The 19,532-nt window shown below is 41.5% G+C and overlaps 1 protein-coding gene across 6 annotated transcripts in view; it reads right to left on the bottom strand.

Moving 5' to 3' along the window:
* DPP6 (dipeptidyl peptidase like 6) overlaps positions 1-19,532 on the bottom strand; it is a 551,821-nt gene that overhangs the window by 238,049 nt on the left and 294,240 nt on the right. Inside the window, exon 1 of one of the 6 annotated variants that reach the window (XM_035317873.1) lies at positions 12,624-13,070. The exons of the other annotated variants lie outside the window; for them this stretch is intronic. Within the exon in view, the coding sequence (XP_035173764.1) occupies positions 12,624-12,680 (57 nt within the window). The 5' untranslated portion in view covers positions 12,681-13,070. Of the gene's footprint in view, positions 1-12,623; positions 13,071-19,532 lie in introns of those variants that run through there. 6 annotated transcript variants of the gene reach the window in all.

The following is a 19,532-nucleotide window of genomic DNA, read 5'->3' as shown; positions in this document are numbered from 1 at the left end:
CAAACAAACAAACAAAACAATACACCATGATTTCAAACATCTCTAATTTACAGCAAGGTGAACACTGAAGACTTAAAATCTGGGCTCAACCTGTGACAGTGGACATGTGCTATTGATCCCTGTAGGCTTTCAGTAATTCAGTAATTCACACGAAGCTGCTGAAAAGCCAAAAAAAAAAAAAAAAAAAAAAAAAAAAAGTAATAAAAACATACTTTCTTCAGGCATGAGGTACAGGATGATAAGTTATTTACTGACCCACCCAGATGTTATGAGTATTATAAGTGGCCAAAGAAGTGAAATTTATAGGAACCTACACGCATTCCTAGGAACCTACAGGAATTTCTTAGAAGAATACCAGACATTGTAGAGGCAGTAGACATGGAGTTTTGGTCCCCATGTGCATTCTAGTCATCTCCCACCTCCAGGTCAGGAGAAGACCAGTGTGAACAGTGTTTTCCCATATACAAGAAGACGTGAGTTAGTGGGTCACCCAAAAAATCTTCTTAAACTACTGATGAGAAGACCAGGCCTGCAACCTTGTTCCAGAGTGTAAACTTGGCCTGATTTTTGTTGTGGTCCTAAGCCTGAAGTCCATTTCTGGCCAGAGCTCCATCAGACTTCGCAAAGTAGATGACCTAAAAGAAATTTGACTTCTTAAAGAAACATTTCTCCCATTACTGACAGACCAGTACAGAGAAGAGCCACTTAAAATATTCAGCTCTTTATATCATAAAACACAGATGAAAATAGAATATATTAGCTAGAATAAAACTGTCAGTTACAACTTTTTTGCTTTTGCAGGTTTAAAGCCTCAGATTTCTACAGGAAACTGGGCAAAGTACATAGGGATATGCCCAGTCTTAATGTTTTTGACAGCCCTTCATACAGCCTTCTCTGCATGAAATGCCAAGGCCAAGACAGCTGAGTTGTACTTGGACTGGAGACCATCTGCCTACTATATGTTATTCCTCTTCTGGTCCGCCTCCTTTTCTTGCCAAGTATGTTCGGTGGAGGGAGAAGCACAGACTGAGTAAGAAGGGCACGCTTAGGCTCATTGCTTCACCACAGCTAGGAGCTGAGAACAGAAGGAAACCAGCAAGCCCAGGATATAATCAAGGGGAAAAAATAGCAACAGCCCCCAAAAAAAGAAAAACAAACCACAAAAAAATAGAGAAAAAAAAAAAAAGAAAAAAAAAGAGAAAAAAGAAAGAGAAAAGATGACATCATCTATTTACTTACTATCCACCTTACAGATGTTATGAGTAGGAAGGTAGCATTTCTCAAGTACATGAATAGTAACTGAAGTTCGCTAGTCCTACCAAGACATATCTATTCAAATAAACAAGAAAAAAAAAAAAAAAAAAAAAAAAAAAGCCTTCATCAAGGAAAGTCAAAAAGTTCACTGATAAATAGATTTATTTTTTTTTTGAATGGACAAGCCTTATGAGCTAAATAGTTTCTAGGGCTGTTTTAATCAATTTCTCCTTGGATTTTCCTGTCCCTTACATTCACAAACTGTTCTTTGTTTTATCTGTCTGGTTTAGCTTGAAGTGTGAGAATAAGACTTCTAATTATATCATGACTTGCAACAGCAATGTCAATCATCAATATAATTAATGTTAAAATATGTTACACCTTACAAGGAAAAGACCACAAAAAAAGAATTCAATTTAATGCAACTGAAGCCTCCACTGATTAAGTTCACCAAGATTAGTCTCAAATACTCATTAGATTCAATGGATCAGCATTCTCAGCAATGTTTGTAAATTAACTTTTACAGTAGACATACTGGGGCATTAAAAATTTAAAAAAGAAGGCTACCAGTATTGTTAGATTCTACTAAACTGTGAAGTGTCAAGATTACTTAAGTAGTAGAAACACAATTTAGATACAAGTCTGTGACCAAATTTCTCACGTCACAAGAAGCAGTCAATACTTGCTACACTCAGCACAGTGACATCTACAGCAACATAAATTTAGGAAAAATTTAAAAATTTCCTCCTATCTTGAGCAATTCCTTTATCTATTACCATGGTGCCTCAAAATCATAACAAGCATGAAGTTTTTGCTAATTACCTCCCTCAAGTGATGTTATCTATTTTGCAGTAGATGGTTTTGCACAACTAGTAAACAATGACTTTGTGTCTCTTTCCTCTCCCATTTTCATATGGGTTGTGTTGCCACATTTTCCCTGTAAATCCTTGGGTTCCTCTCTACTAAGAATGACAAAATGTTGCATAAGCATTTAAAAATAAGCTGTTTGCTCCTGTCCATGAAAATGGAAAGATAAAAATGTGAGGTTGTCAGTGTACTCAAGGCTGGTTACAACTTAGTGTAACATTCAATAAATCCTACAGCCATATGAATATTAAACATTATACCCCTTTAAACCCTACACACACACAAAAAAAAAAAAAAAATAAAATGTTGAGAGGTTGAGAGGTTGGTCACAACATGTAATTAAGGTAAATTAAAGACCTGAAATACATTCCACATAATATATCACTGTATACATTCACCCCCAATCAATTACATGTTTATTGTGGTATTTCTGACAAGCTAGTTCAACAATAAGTTAATGTCTAAGTTGTGAATTCACTTCTGACAACACTATACTACAACTAAGCCTTAAATATCTGCATGTAACTATTTGGCTACAAACATAAGCGAAGGTAATGGAGTCAAAAACTGCAGACTAATTGCTTCAGTTGAAGGCTTATTATCTCTCCAATTTCAAGCTCAGCAGCAGTTAAGCAGTAATATAAACTACTTTGGCATTGTGAACCCTTATATAAAATTCCCTCTTATTTTTATCTTGGTTAATTTTATAAACAATAAAAATAACAGCCATTTATTTTCAAACTGACAAGGGATGAAGCTGAAGGGTTAAACAAACAAACAAACAGACAAAACAATAACCAACAACTAACAGTTCAGCCATGAGACTTGCCTGCTTTTATAGTTTCACAGAAACTCTTCCCTTCTACTTTCTAATTTATGTTTTCCTTGGACTTTTCATGTGTAGGCTCAATTTAACTCTTCTTAAGTACTTCAGCCTGTCTCAACCTCCTTCACCAAGAGACACACTCAGGGCTTGGTTCCCCACCCAGCCAGGACTTCTGCACTCCCATCCATGAAAACAGATGCAATGAGAGCACGAGACTTTCCCACACAAGGAGGCTGTCTCTATCTATGCCCACTGAAGAGCTGTAAAGGACACGTGAAGTTTCAGGCAGCACCACATTATGTCTAGTATGGTGTCTAGATGCTTGTGCTCTCTCAGTGACCCCTGTTGACTAACTCCCTCCATCCCGGCACATGTCAATTAAAAAATAATAAGACTGTCCTCTTCACATGATCATTTACAGCTTGATCTTTTTTGAAGGTGGTCCTGGAGATGGGGAACTCCCTTCCAAGGACATCCCTCCTTCCACAAGGACCACAGAGATTTCCCTGTCCTATCTCCAGTCTCTCCCACTAAGGCTGCTGGCCATGATGCTGGTGCTGCAGGGCTATTTAACAAGAGAAGATCCCAAAACAGAGTCCTTGTTGTGCATCTGTGACCAGATGTTGTCCAGCAAGCTAGGACAAATCCCACTCAGAGAAATGGTCCATCTGTTGTTTCCACCTGCAATTTTGATCACAAATAGTATCTCATAATATTAATAGCCATACATTGCTAGCCAGTTACCATCATGCACCATACATCATACATCATGCATCTAGCACACATTCTCGGGTAATCTGATAACCCAGGGATGAATTATATGAGGGAGAAGGAGAAAAGCAGAACCTTTTCCCTGTGTATGAAGAAGAGCTTAACCTTTCTTTTCCTCTCCTGTTCTTCCAGGGATCACCTCAACTGGCAAATCCAGCTGCTGCTTTTTCCCCACCATGCCCTCCCATGTGACAGAATATAAGGCAGAGACTTCAGTTAATGTATTAAGTATTTATTTTGAAGGCAGGGTATTTATGAGGAGACACAGGGAGTCTGAGAGGTGGTAAAATATATCTGTCTTCCCTGATTGCCTCAAAGCAAGTAAATAAGCAGTTACCAGTGTGTTACAAGTTGGAGGAACTGAGACAAGGCACTGCCAAGGACACATCAATATTGCCCAGTAAAGGCAAGAGAAGAAGCAATGCTCTTAACTCCCTTTATTATACAAAGCTTGTGGATAGTCCTCACCTTGCAACTCCTTCCTATGTTGGTGCCATCATATCACCCACTTGGAGAGCAGCTGCTGTTCTTCACTGTGAGCCCTTGGGAAGGTTGAAAAGCCTGCTGAGACCCTTCACCAACTGTTCTCCTGGGAATGGTATATGTCATTTCTGCTCTGTACAGCAGAGCCATGACCCTAACTCTATGCAACGTGATCACAGCTAATTTACCTCCCTGCCTCCCTGCTCCTGCCATCACCTCTTTGTGGGATGCAAAAGGATGCTGCCGTGTGCTCACTACTTCCCTACAGACCAACTGCCTCTAAGAAGCTTCCTCTTCCTCTTTAAGCCACTTTTAACACCAAATCCTGCTGTGCTTCTGCTGTAGCTCCCATAACTCCTCCAGACAGCAGTTACTCTTTAGCTCACTCATCTCTTTCATTTTCCTTGATCTATGGAGGATTTTCCTGCCCTGCATAGTTTGGGCAAGGAGGTGGGAGGTAGCCATTTCCATTTCCATCATGCTTAACAGATCCCTCCACAACATCCACAGCTTTTGTAAAGGGATTTTTGTCTACAAGCAGCAGGCTCTGATCTTTACACTTGGCTTGTGGTCTTCAGCTTTGGCTCATAACCTCATCCTGACTTTCAGGAAACTGTTCTCCATCAGCCTTCTGGACTCTGAACTTCAGCCTGCTTCTCTTGCCCATCTGGCTTCCACTTCTGAAATGTTTTGTTTTTACCCTTGACTGCACATATCCTTGGCTCATCATCCCTTTATCTACTTTCCCATTTAATCTGTGTGGGCTTCTAATTACACCACAGTATTCCTATTGAAAATAATAATAAAAAAATGAATTACTCTTTCTCAGAAAAGGTCTTTCTGCATTATGCAAAAAAGAGCTGAAAGATGTCTTACCTCAAAGACTTACTTCAGTTTCCCAAAATCTTAGAATCTGATCCAGTCCCTAAATTATATTTATTTATTTAGATATAAATAAAAATAATATATATATATATTTATTAATTCTATTTATTTATTTATTTTTCTCTCTCTCATTTGCAAGTCAGCTTATAACTATCCAAAATCCCCCTAGGATTTACCTTTATCTTGATCTTTTTCTGCTGAAGTTCTTATTCATATATAATGCTTCAGAATGAGTTTTAACTTTCAGACTTTCTCCTATGACTCTTGCCATACATTCTCTAAATGTCAAGGAGTACATCTCTCTAATATCTTGAGTACTTACTCATACAGCCTGAGTTCCTACAGTATCTCAGAAGCTCATAATATTTCATGGACTTATCCTCATGAGATCCCGTTGCTCTTGTTGTTTTTGTTTTTATCAACATAAGGTGACAATGGACAAGAAGCTGCTGACTGCAGCCAGGGACCTATGTCTAACATAGTTGTTTAAAGCCACAAGGGAAGTCTATGGCACAAGAAGCACTAAATCCCACACTCAAACCACTGGACCATTCCTGAAATCTAGCTGATAATCCCATTTAGACATTGTTCTTTAATCAGAAAATGATATTAACTCATCCTTTTATTCTTGAACACCTTCACTGATTTCAAATATAGTTCTCTCTTCATATTTATGTTCAGAAATGGTTTTACAAACTTGCTCAACCCACTCCACTCCACCCTCTCATTTCTGCAGTCAGTGTTACTCCACAACCGCAGCTGCCCTTTGGAGAAGGGGTGAGCTCAGCTTTGCTGTTCTGCTGCTGCTAGCACTCTCTCTTCTCTGAATCTATTTCACCTACTTAAAACACACTTCAGAATCAGAGAAGGAAGGATGGAAGGACAAAAGACAGGAAGAAAGAAAGGAAAAAAGAAAAAAAGTATTTAATGCAAAACATAAAGTACATAAATAATAAATAATATTGTACTCTACATCATTTAAAAGTAATACCTTTTCTCACATCGTCTAAAGTAATCACAATTCATGGCAATGTAATGTTTTATAAAGATCACAAAGAAGCAGCATTAAAGCCATAAGAACTGAAAGCAGCTAAAAACATTGTTCATGAAATGACTGTAACACTGCATAGCGCTGCTAATTGACCACAACTGGAGTGAAGCATTGGATGTTCTATGATAAGAGTTAAATATATATATATATATATATATATATTTTACCGAGTTTAAACTAAGTATCCTAAGACCTAGATAACTTCAGAGACAAGTTATTTACAACTTATTATGTCTTGACCTATCAACAAAAGAAAGATTTAATGAGAAATACTGAAGCAGAAGGTATCTATGTTAGGAATGAAGAGAGCAGCACTCAACCAATACTGTCCCAAGGACCAGAGGTAGAGCACATACCATGAGTAATCTCCACTTGACCTGTCAAGCTATAGGCACAATCTCTAACGTCATCCTATGCAATTACACCACCCCTTAGAAGTTGTGCACTTAGATCTACAGCCACAATACAGTGTTGGCACATCTGAGGCTTTCCAGAAGAACTTGCATTTCCATATTGAACACCAGAAAATCTCTTCTCCCTTTGAGATGTCAGTGTTATGCCAAACATGTTCCTTTCCATCTCTGTCTCCCCCTCCCCATTGCTCAGCTGCCTGCATTCCTCACAGCAAATTAACAGCTTGAAAAGACTGGCAGTTTGATGCAATTTCATGTTCTTGAATACAGTGTTCTCAGGAGCACAATTACGGAAATTTAATCTCTTGAGAAATAGATCAGAAACCATTAATAGAATGAAACACAAATGTTCTCTGTGACTTCCTGGAGAAAGCCTGTGTTGGGTCTACAATAAGAGATGTAATTTACAGGGTTGTTATCAACAAAGCATGGCATTGTCTTATATCAGAAAATATATATATATATTTTAAAATTGGCCACTTAAATACAAAACACTTTCATTAAAACAAACATGCAGGAACCAATAACTCTGTTTTCTATACAAGTTAAGAGTCATAATTCTCTTCTTTCTTCTCTTTGCTAGACACTTTCCATGAGCAGACACTGCTCCCTGATTTCTACATGGCTGTAATAATTAGAGACAGAATGCTGCAGCAAATCAGTGAGAATTAGGGATTCTCACAAGCAGGGACTCACCTTTGGGATATGACAGTTTTCAATTCCAGCCAAGAATGTAGGAGCTTTGCTATCACTAGTCACTGAGATAATATGCTAAATTAGCTCATCTCCTGGGAGACTCACTCCCACCTGTTCAACAGCCCCAGGCCAAGCTCTTCCCACCCCACTGTCGAATCTGGGTAGTGCAGAGGCATGTCACTGTGCTCCTCAATTACTCTCCATGGATTTTATGCCACTGGGGTGCTGCAGTGGGGAGTCTGACTATGCCAGCTAATAGCACTGTAAATCTGAACATTCTTGTAACACAGTCAAGCTTTGTCTGCTTCCGAACACAAAATTACAATGCTTTATCTCAACCCCTCAAGCACAGAGGAATCACTAGCGGCTCTTCTTGGTCTAGCATACACTTGGGATGCTACTGACAAATAGAAGGGCAAAGTCCATTCCCTATTTCAACAGATAAAACTCACAACTTACAATATGTGCCTTAACCTGCTCTACACTACATCTTGTTTACAACATGGAGGGATACTGCACTCTTTGGATTTGTATTGTTCATGTGATGGAAAGAGAATTTAGGGTCACAGAGAATCAGGATTGTTGTGGTCTTTCAGATGATGCTTGAACTAGCCAAGATATTTGGCACCTAGGTACAATGCGTTGCTGGACAGACCTTAGGTGAACAGAGCAGATCTGGAAGGATTTTAATTCACACCTCAGAGAAAAAAAAATGAACACTTAAGATTATCTTCAGACCCAGGAGCATAGCTCATGTGAATTTACATTTATTTAACTACATCCCCCCAACTCTGCTGAAGACGTGGAGTGCATCTCATCTTTTTGTTCAGATCAGAGGTGCACTACTGAATCAAATCTCACTAAAGAAGCAAATCTAACAATTATACCCAGCTACCAAGCTTTAACTCACATTTTTGAGTGGCCTCAGAGCATACAAACTGGCTTCCCTGTGGATTAAGCTAAATGAGCAGATGCTGTTCAGCCATTAATGGACATTCATACCAGTTTAGACCTAGCTTGAAATAACCCACCTCTTGAAAATATGTATGATATAAACTTTGGGACATAAGTCCATCCCTCTCACCCTCATGGGTCCACACGAATTCCTAATGTAAGCTTGGCCATATTTTTTAGTTTAATCTACTCTGAGAATGAGGTGTCAGCAGAGGACTCAGATCTTAATGGTTGAGGTTATTTATGACCTTGAAGGAAGACAACGGCGCACACAGGGATTGACTCCCCTTGTTACAGGAATTCCAGAGTGACCTGAATTTTAAACATGTAGGGAAAAGGTCTGTACAACATACTTGTCCCCACCTCTTTGGACAAATTTACTCAATCAGAGTCACATTTTAGCATAGTATATTAGATACTCCAACTGTACTCACTTTGCAACACACTACAGGCTATTTCTGTGAAGTACAGAGTGACAAGGGAACATTAGGAACATGAAATATTCATCTTTCATCCTTTTATTCCTGAGCTTAGCCTAGGTTTTCCAAGGTAAATGTGCTCTCTCTCCATTTGAAGATACCTATCATTTGGAATTTCATCTGTTCTGTAAAATTCAAAATTGATTATCTTAATGACAGATAATAGGCAGAACTGTTTTATTGATCTAATGCCACTCCTTCATAGAGTCTACTTCAATAAGAGGCAGCCCTCGAGTTATTTTGCTTCACCACTTAATTTTTGGCCTTGTACATGGAACTGCATGCAAGCAATCATTAACCACCTCGTCTAAGACGTGTGCACTTTGGAGCAGGATTTCAATCCCTGCAAGTCTATGACAGTTCTTCTCTATACAGGAAAAAAAATAAGAACAATAATTTATTCCAAATGTTCAAGTATGAAATTAACCAATCACGCCTTTGAATACATTTTATAAAAGTTGTTCTTTGATAATCTCTGATTCTATTATCTTTGGTATGCTGACTCATTTTTCAAAATACTTAAAAGTCTCATAGTACCATTATGCCTTTTACCTCATTTTGCCTCTTTCATAAAAAGAACAACAAACCACCAGCCTCCTTATTTTTATGTATGACTGTAGAGATACTTGCATTCCCAAAGGTCATTAAAAGTAACAAGAATTAGGCTAAACTCAGATATGAAATATATTAGACCCTAACAAATTTTCAGACTCATGTTAAAACACAAACAGATTCAGCAGGCATAAATTACCACAGCATATTTACCCTTTAATTGACCTGCTGTTGCTATTTTCTTCTCTCTCTTTTCCTCTCTCTCTCTTTTTCTCTCTCTTTTTTTTTTTTTTCTTTTTCTTTTTAATGGAAAAGTGGTTTTAATAGAATATTCATATCCAGCTAACAATCTCCAGGAAAGAGACCTAGATTCACTACTCCTGCCTGATCCCAAGTCTATTAGTATCTGCACAGTTTTCTATGGACTTTTGAGCACTAGATATAGCAGAAATCTGACTGCAATCATTGCAAAATACACTGTATCTACCTACAACCATTTGAACAACAACAAGAAAAAACATATTTGTGCCAAAACCATCAAAGCATACAGAAACAACTACTTCTGACTTACATCTTCATCAAGCAATCACAACTTGACTGTAGGAGACATGGTTACACACCACTTACAGGATGTTTTCTGTTCATGATGCCCAAAAGACTTAAAGTTCAGCCCCATGAAATAGATCAGCAAGGAGATAAAGGATTAAAATTCTGAATAGTTTAACCAGTTTGCAGGTGGGCAACTATAGAAACATTTTTAATTAACAAAGGAAGAAAGGGATGTTTATTGCATGGCTTCAAGCAGGTTAGATAGTACATTGTTTAACTCTGTATCTTAATCATTTGCTAATTATTACAATTTTTGCAAATCTCAAGGCAGAACTTGCCTTAATTTCTACATAAACATGTGGGTCTAAATTAGATTTTTAACTTATGCCTGCAAAGCTTCTGCAGGTGTTTTTAAACTTTCCCCACCCTGTTCCTGAAATATCTTTTCATGCCCAGTTTCTGTTTGGTTTAGCAGGGTAGGACGCAGCCAACTGTGTCACTCGCCTGCCTCTGGATCCCGGGGATGTCACAGCGATGAATACAGAAAAGGGAGTCACAACCTCTTTACGACAGCAGCAGCTGCTTTAGAAGAAGATTCAGTCCTCCACAGACCAGCACTTTACTTTCAATTTTATCCCAGCTACAATTTTCAGTTTCTTGATTATTTCTATGCAAGAAAAGAACCTCACCAATTCTTGAAATACATAAGCCGATTTTCAGCTGGAAATAGAATTTGAATAGAGTCTTTTTGTTTGTTTGTTTGAACTATTTTAAATAAAATGAAGGTTTAGATCTGTGTCTGGTGTTAAAAAATAAAAGTGCACTGTAATCAATGGACACAGGCTAGCTTCAAATCCCCACTGTAATGTCATTTGACTAATATCAAATTCTGAAAACAACAACAAAAAATATGGGAGTGAATAAAGTTGCCTGCAGACTTGAACATTAATATTCATCAATATCATTGATATTTATATATGCCTGATATTTGTATTTCATGCTCACACTGGGGCAGAGCTGAAAGAGTGTGTACCTTCAGAATATTTAAGCATACTATATGTATATCATTGCAATTCAATCAGTTATAGAATATATTCAATCAAGTTTCTGCATAATACTGAAGACCTATTCTGGACATTTTGCACTTCACTGAGAATGAAAGAAGTAGCAAAGACATGGCAAGTCAATAGCTAAATGGTATTTGGCAGGTGAAACCACTTGAAATAAAAGCAGTGCTCCCTTATAAAGGGCAACCGACTTGTGCTCCTCAAGTTACCCACCCGACACTTTCACACAGCTCTAAGAAGGAGAGGGGCAGCCCTGCAGCACTCTGTGTTCAGCAATTGCCAGCGTGCACCCCTGCCTCCCAGAAACACAGCCCAGTGATGCTAGGCTGCAGCAAGCAGTGACAGAAATACGTATCCCAAAAGCAATGGAGAGAGAAACAGGGAAGCACAACAGACGTAAGATTAGATCGAGGCATGGTTTCTTTATCCTCAGTGTCAAAGTTGTTTTCTTCTGTTTTAACAGGTCCCATCAGCCTGGTTTGGCCACTAGTAAAATATTACCCTGGAAATGCAGAATTTATGGTGCTTTCTGTGGTGTGAGGTTGCCCAGCGTCTCCCTATGCTTCTCCCTTCCTTATTTCCCTAAAAAAGCACCAACTCACAAAACAAACACACAAAAAAAACCCGTGCGAGGTTCTCAGCCTATCGAGCCGGGGAGAACTATTTTAAGGATTAATTTGTGCCCTGAGAGCTCTGTTTAAATTATCCTCCCGTGCTGTCCTGACGGAGTATTAAAGCGGAGAACTTGCAGCGTTTAAGGAGGATATGAAGGGAAGGAACTGGAGCGGCCGGGATGCGCCCGGGGCCGGGCGGCTGCAGCCGCTGCGCCCGTGCTGGGACTCGGGGATCGCCACCAGTCTGCCCCCTGTGTCACCACCTTTAGTAGTGCCTGTCGTTTACAGCTGAGGATGTGGATGTCCCCCCCTCCTTCCCCTCTTTTTTTTTTTTTTTTTTCTTTTTTTTTTTCTTTTTTTTTTTTTTCAGCCACCCGCTGATTATTTATTTATTTATTTATTTTTTAAAGGGAAAGTTTCTACCTCATCCTGTCCGGGTAAGTGCAGCCAAATAAGAATGCTTTCTTAAAAACCAACAGGCATGGCAGAGAAAATGAAGTCTTTAACTTTCTACCTCTACAGAAGCACATAAAGTGCTTACCAAGAGACAGAAAAATGAATCAAATTCGGATGAGGTGTAAGCAGTGCGATTTCCCCCAAATCCCTCCTTATGGCAGCTTTTGCTCCCCGTGACACTGATGGCACCTGTGCAGCTGAGCACAATCTGTACCCTGAGGTGTCCCTCCAAGGAAATATCAGCCAAAAATAAAAATAAAAAAAAAAACAACCCTGAAAGTGCCAGACAGAGTAAGAAGCCGAAACCCACTTTTGCAATTTTATGTCCATCTGCAGGGTGGCCGTCACCGAGCCTTGCTGCCCGCCTGCAGCGAGAGGGGGCCTCTGTCCCAGCACACTGCCCCACACATGCACATAGGGAACAAGTTACAGAGCAAACCCCTGAGCCTGGAGGGAGAGGTGCAGTCTGTTAAAAATAGCACAGTTTCAGCCTCCCCCCACCAGCTTCCAAGCACACCGAGAGAGCAGACCTTGAGCCCAGCTACACAGTACTTTCCTCCTGCCACTGACTGGTGACTCAGTTGGAAATTTTAGGGATACACACCAAAAAGATACACACACACAAAAAAAATCATAAATCATACAAGAGACACAGCTATACAATGCAAATCTATATCTTCTTTAAATCGAGGAAAATAAGGATTACCTGTTCTTGTTGTTGGGCTTGTTTCCCTGATGCATTTTGTTCCTTGGCTGTAGTCATGCTCACCTATTTGTGCCCACTGCAGTGGCAAACAGGATTTTACTGTGTGTGTGTGTAAGCTCGTCTGTGTGTGTTCAGACATACACGCACGCACACACACACAAAGACTAAAGGGATGAGTAACTAGTCCATCACTTAATCACCAGCTGAGAAATTTCCCACCCCCACGAAAAGAAATAAATAAAAACGCCACGTCAAAAAGGAAAAAAAAAAAAAAAAATCACTAGTCTAGCTGGCTTCCCCCTTGAGCCTCTAAAATAAAAGCAGAAGCAGGAGCTGAGAGAGAAAAGGATGCTGTGGGGGCTTCTTCAATTAGCAACAGCCTCTGCAATCGTCACAGAAACAATGATAACTGCTTGGCAACCAGCAACTGGCAGCCGGGAGCTGGGAGGCAGCGCCGTGGTCCTCGCTCCCCACCTCCGCGGCGGCAGCCCCCGCGCTGCGCATGCCCCAGCCGCCCCCTCGCCCTCCGCTCAGCCCTCGGCTGCTGGAACCCCACCGTGGCCACGCTGAGAGTCCCAGGGCTGCGGTAGTGGAGGGGGGGGGTGGTGGTGGTGGTGATAGTGATGATGGTGATGGTGGAGGTAGTGATGGTGATGGTCGTGGTGGTGAAGATGATGGTGATGGTAATAATTGTGGTGGTGGTAGATGTCATGCTGGTGATGGTGGTGGAGGAGGAGGATGCTCTCCCCTAGCCTCCCATCACTGAGGATTTAATGTTTCTGGCAGAAGGAAAGCGGTGCCACGGGGCAGGTTTGGAGGATGCACTGTGGGTGCAGGTTCCCACTGTTGGGGTGCTGAGAGCGCAAATGCACCCCAGGGAGGCTGGCATGTTTATTAGGGTAAAACAAGCCCCCCTGGCTCTCTCCACTTCCCTATTGTGATGGGGTCACTTTTTAAGTCCCCTGTATTTTTTCCTCCTGCCCCTGCCGGTCTCACACGGTGACACAGGAGATGCCCTGCCTGCCCCACTTCGCACTGCCCGAGCCCTCTCCCTGCAGGCTCCATGCCACAGCAGAGATCTCGCCTATAAACAAGCCTTCCTAGTCCACACGCCCACCTGGCTGTCAGCACGGGGTAGGAAGAAGTGGGGTGTGTTGAGCCTGAGGCATAAATAAAGTACTGCTAGCCCCTGTGGGACCCCATGCCCTTGGACAAAACACAAAAGCTACTCTAAATGAGCTCAGGTCTAGCGCAATTTGGGTTTGCATACCTTCACTTCAGGTGATCACAAAAATTGATATGTTGCTGTTTTCCACCTCCTCGTCTCCTGCCCAGCACACCCACTGTGCTGGGCTGCATCCAGCCCAGAGCCTGGCTCCGTGAATTAGCATTGTGTGAAGCTAAATACCCTGTAGTGGAGCTGAGACCTCTGCTGAACCAGCAGACCACTAGCTAAGGAAAGGGAATATCAGGATATTTATCTGGCAAGGAAGTGATTGTGCCCCATTTGCTCCTCAGTTTCACATCCTGGGTTTAGGATACGAGGTTGCATTCACCAGCAACATGGCTCTGCTGGAGGCAATCACTCCTTCCCTCTGGGGTGAGTTTAATACTCAGTTCAGGGTAACGCCAACAGCATGCCAAGCTTTCCTGGAGGTTAGCCCCTCACCACCAGAAGGTATTTCTGCATTTCCACCATTACAGAGCACATCAGTTCATGGAAACTACGACATAAAAAATCTACAATGTGTAATTGTGCTGGTAGGAAACTGGACAACCTCGCCTGGTCCCAGCCTCCAGAATCTAAGAACAGCTCATTAAAGAAGTGAATAGCACCTCTCTTAACAAGAAGCAATAATTTACATTTAAATCTAATAGCCTGTGTCAACCTCTTGCTGGTTATTCTATGACACAGTCCCAGCTTACACTGCAATTTCATCTCTTTAGTCCCAATAGTTTAAGTCACAATATTTTCTAGATGTTTATAGTGAGGTTATTCTCACTCAGACATTTTTCCCCAGCCATCAGAACAGAATTACTTTCAAGGGCTTATACAAGTGGATCGGTTTGAATTTTCCAATTGGCTCGGTCTATTTCCCCACCTGTTGTAGGTAGTAATGAAGTCTTGCTTTACTCTATCCTTTTGCTATTTTTCTTCCCAAGAGGAATTCAAACTAAACAAAACTGTGTTTTGGTTTTACACTTCCTTACAGTGTGTCCTGGAAATTTCTGCAAAAAGGGTCCTCTCACTGCGTAGACCATTCACTGTATCCCTGACCCCTCAGTCCTGGCAGTCGCTGAACTTAATGGCACTTTTATTGGAAATAAATATATTTGTTCCTCTCTATTAACCCTTGCATACCCTTCCAATGTGTATTCTTTTGCAGTTAGCAATTTGAGACACGTAGTTTTCATTAGGTTTGGAAATGTCCACTCTTTCTTACATTGTAGTTTTTTTTCGAATAAGCTTATTGTTGGACACATAGGAAGTGACTTGTGCTAATTAGTTATGTTAGCTATGCAAACTCATATAGCTTAGCCTCATTACATAGGTGCATCATAACTCTGAGTGTTCCCCTAGCACATCCCGGTGTTTTGGCACCGTTATCCCAGTGTTACTGAAATTCCTTGGTCTCTCTGTCTGGTGGTACCTATCTGTCCCCTCTGCCTATGCGTAGGGTTTCATCCCCTCAGATGGCCTGAGCTGCTGCTGGATGTGGAGGAAGGGGACAGCCATGTTCTCCAGCTTTCTGCCACTAACCTTCCTTGATCAGAAGGGTCCAGAGGTTACCAAATGCCTCCTGAGACAATGCTCATTATGTACAGGCACAGAATAATCCACTCACACATTAGCAGGGCCAAGGTCATCCATTCTGACCTCTGTGTTGTGCCAGGGTGCCAACCAACTTTACTGCTTGGCTGCATCATCACATATGCAAGATTAATCCTTCCCCATCACAGGACAAGAATCAGGATCTGCCAACCTCAGCAGCTGCACAGGCAGGATTTACACAGTTCCATTTAGTGTGCTGCAGGAAGTTCTTCTCACACCCTGCCACCCATGACCAGCCTCCATGAATCTGCATTGCCCATAGTGTGCCACTATTGGGACAGCTCAGGAGCATCACTGTGAGCATAGGCAGCTCTCAGTTAACCAAGGTGCCAGCTACAGTCACCCAAATGACATCCCCACTCAACATCATTTGGCTCCTTCAGCATGGCAGCAGGACAGACATTTCCATCCCACTCGGAGAGGATCCAGTGACAGGTGACAGGACCTGTCCCCAGCTTCTCAACTCGTCTTCAACCAGAGTGCTTGTTTTAACAAAATCGCTCAGCACTGCAGTAAGGCAGACAACTTGTAATTACCCTGTCCCAAGTTAGTCATGCATGTCAGAGCATCTTTCCTGCTAGAAGGGAAATGCCTCATTCCCCTGAGACTGGCAGGAACAGAACTGTGCTCTGGGATTAGTCTCAAAATGCTTCCAGAAGTTCTTGGAGAGCATCTTCACCTCCACCACCACACTCGCCCATGCTCAAAAACTGTTGCAAACCTTGTATGGTGCAAATGGGAAATAATGCTGCAGTGGTTCTGTAAGGCAAGGTGAACTGAAACCTTAAAAGTCAATGCCATGAATGCCTATGCAGTATTTGTAGCTAAAACACAATAACAACTGTGTATGACCACACAATACAATGAAGAAGTTTGTTATTGCTCCTCAAAATTTGTGGATCAGCTTACTGATGCTATCTTTAATCCTGCCCCCCCATGTAGATGTAGGTCTCTGCTGCCCATGGAGGTGGAGCAGTCCCTTTATGGAAGCTTTCAGGAGTCAGTGAAGAGCTCTGCCATCCGCTGCATGTTACAGAGGCCAGATCCAACAGCAGCCTGTGCTGCAAGGAGCTCCCCAGCTGCACACATCTGTAGAAGGGACTAGTCAAGGACAGGAATAAGCCTGCAGCTGCTGCAGGTAGAGAGTTATTGGATGCAGAGCACTTCTGCTCTTTTGAAACCTGGTGTTCTGACTAGTTACCCCCCCTTCATCAACACATCAAAGAATTTGAAGCCAGTGAACAGAATGAGTAGAAATTAGTCCTACTTGATTAGCTAAACTTTTGTACAGCCTGCTAATGTTTCCCCCCCCTCTCCAGATGAAAATCATGTCCCATGGAGAGCTACATATCTGAAAATCTTAGTGGAGCTAAACCATCAGTGCCTGAGGTGCTGCAATGTGCTACCTGCAGCAGAACACAGCACACGGTCTGGTTTTGTACAGTCTCTCTGAGCTTCACACGGAGATGTACCAGGTCCCATTGGTTTGCCTGGTTTACTTTGATTTCTGGGAGGACACATGGCCTAGGAACACACATACTCTGGCAATCCATGGCAATATAAAAACCTACTCATAAGTAGATTACAAAGGAAAAGTGCTAAAATTACAGTTTTTAGGATACAGTGTTATGAAGGTAGGAGATGTTAGTAAGGCAACTCAGTAAGAGAGACAGACTGCCAGCACAGACACCCACTATGACAGGAGTTTGTGAAAGTGTTTTAGCCATGGATTTTAGCATTTAAAAGGTGACTACTGAATCTTGGGTCAAAATACATCCAAAGAGCACAAGGTGAGTGGTGCTCAGTAGGTATCTGTGTTGCTTTCCTAGGGGGGTGACAGCAGGTTGGGGACACAAGCTCCCACCGGCTCCTGCAGTAACTATCTGGAGAGGAAGGTCCACCTGACCCCTGCTCTTCTAGGAGCTTGGAAAGGGAAATCCAGTTAATCTCCAAGTCTGATTTAACACTTTTGCATCTTCCTTATTCCCCCACCATTTCAGCTTTCCTAGAGGATTTCAAAGAGAGGGGAATTAGAGGGAAGGGGCTGTACAAAACAGGCTGTCCATAGCATCATTATGGTACTACAGATGTGCCAAGCCATGCTGGTAACCAATTCACTCTCTGCAGCCCCAGTGCCAATGTCTCATCCACAAGAAATCAGTGGCATAGCCCCTCTTCATTCTGGCCTCTGTGGTCAGAGGGATCTTTGTTCCACCACTACAGATCCTATCACAGATCACAGTAAAACCATGAGAGTTTCATGGTGAAAAACTCCCTGTGCAGGAGTTTACACTTTGATAGGCAACTGAAGTAGTAAGGCGTACTGGCTGTTTGCTCTGCAGGTCTCTGCTCTGTGCTTGTCTGAATTAGCTTTGAAGAGGGAGAATTTAATTTTGTAGTTTTGAAAGTACAGTTTGTGCCCTGCCCCTCTCCAGAAATGTGACAACAGTAATATCACATTATTGCACAGCAGTGGCCCCAGCTGGGATTGGGAACTGGAAACACTGTGATCAGCCACTTCTCCAAAGGCAGAGCATCTCTTGTATACACACCATTCCCAGAGCTGCTTCTCAACCTTGTTTCTAGTAGAAGACTATACAAATATTTAATCTTGTTCCAAAGCAATCCCCATCTTTCAGCAAAAACCTATCTCTTGTGAAGAAATATACCCCAAAAATATTTTTTATAGAAGGGGGAAAAAAGTTTTGGCTTAAGAGTATATATATTGATTAGTTTTATCTTGCACCATCCCTGCTAGTGCCACACCTTCCCTAGTGTCTCCAGCATGTTGGATCTGCCAAGGGATAGCCATGAGGCTCCATCCTCATAGGGGCTGTCACCTCTGTGCCCAGGTGAATTTTCAGAGACTCCATTGAGGATCTCTGTGGCTTGGGGATCCACTTGGATGATTTTCAGGATTTCAAATATTCTCTGAACATGCTAGCAGCAATAATAATTATGAATGTAGTTACAGATAAAAATACATCATATTTCTATTACCCATGACCAAGATCATTAAGAAAGTAATTTAGTGTGGTGTTTTTATTTAACAGATCAAAACCAGTTTATTTAGTCAATGCTATTAATTATGTACTTCAGTGAATATCAGTTCCTTAAAGGGGTACACATAAAAATGTTTCTAAGAGCTTGAAAACTCTTGTTACCTGAGCCAATCTTCCTCTACATGCAGTGGAGACAGAGAGACAACAGGCACAGCAAGAACAATTCCTGGGTCTATGTAACAGTACCATGGTGTTACTACTATTTGTGCATCACAGAAACTTCTCTAAGGTGCATTTATTTTTAACTTGAGCATGGGAATGCGGTTTACAGTGATTATAATAGGTTTACTTGAAATATTTTTCTGATCTTTTCTGTTTCTCTTTGCTGCTCCAAGTTGCAGGATCCCACAGTTCAAGGTAAACAAATGAGACAACACTTGGATACAAGCCGTGAAGAAGTCTGCTTGCTTGTGTGCAACTTGGATTTATTTTGCATAGCACTTTCCTGCTTAAATTGGAGCATGACTCTGGGGAACATGATAGGTACCTCAACCCTACTCACTTCTGGGTTATAGAATTATAGAGCCATAGAATCTTTTTGGTTAGAAAAAACCTCCAAGATCATCAAATCCAACCTAGCCTGGGTTTATGTATCCTCTCTGGTTTGCTTACCCTAAAAATCAAATGTGTACTGATAGTCAAACTTCCCTGCTTAAATGGACTAAACTTCTCCAAAACATTACTTTTGATCCACAGTAGGGTTATTTTTTGAGCCAGCACATGTATTTTAATACCTCATTACAGCTCCAAAGGCACATGATTAGCAGTGCCGTAGTCGTTTGGCACCGTGTTGTTGCTGCAAGGAAAATGGACCATACCTCTGGCTTTTCCCTTCCCCTCTGTCTATTTCTGCTGGTGTGACCTTGGCAGCTGAAATGCAACAGATGCCTCTTCCTCACATGTTTATCTGTGTGAGAGAGACTTCTGAGGCCCCCAGCTCTGGTGCCAGTTGTGAATTGCCTCCAAATTGTTTTTTCAGAGTTTGCCTTCTTGCAGTCTGGCATAGTCTTTCTG

The sequence above is a fragment of the Oxyura jamaicensis genome, chromosome 2 (assembly GCF_011077185.1).
Source record: "Oxyura jamaicensis isolate SHBP4307 breed ruddy duck chromosome 2, BPBGC_Ojam_1.0, whole genome shotgun sequence".
Taxonomy (NCBI): Eukaryota; Metazoa; Chordata; class Aves; order Anseriformes; family Anatidae; genus Oxyura; species Oxyura jamaicensis.
The sequence above is the reverse complement of the archived record's forward strand: the minus strand, read 5'-3'. Positions and strand labels throughout refer to the sequence as shown.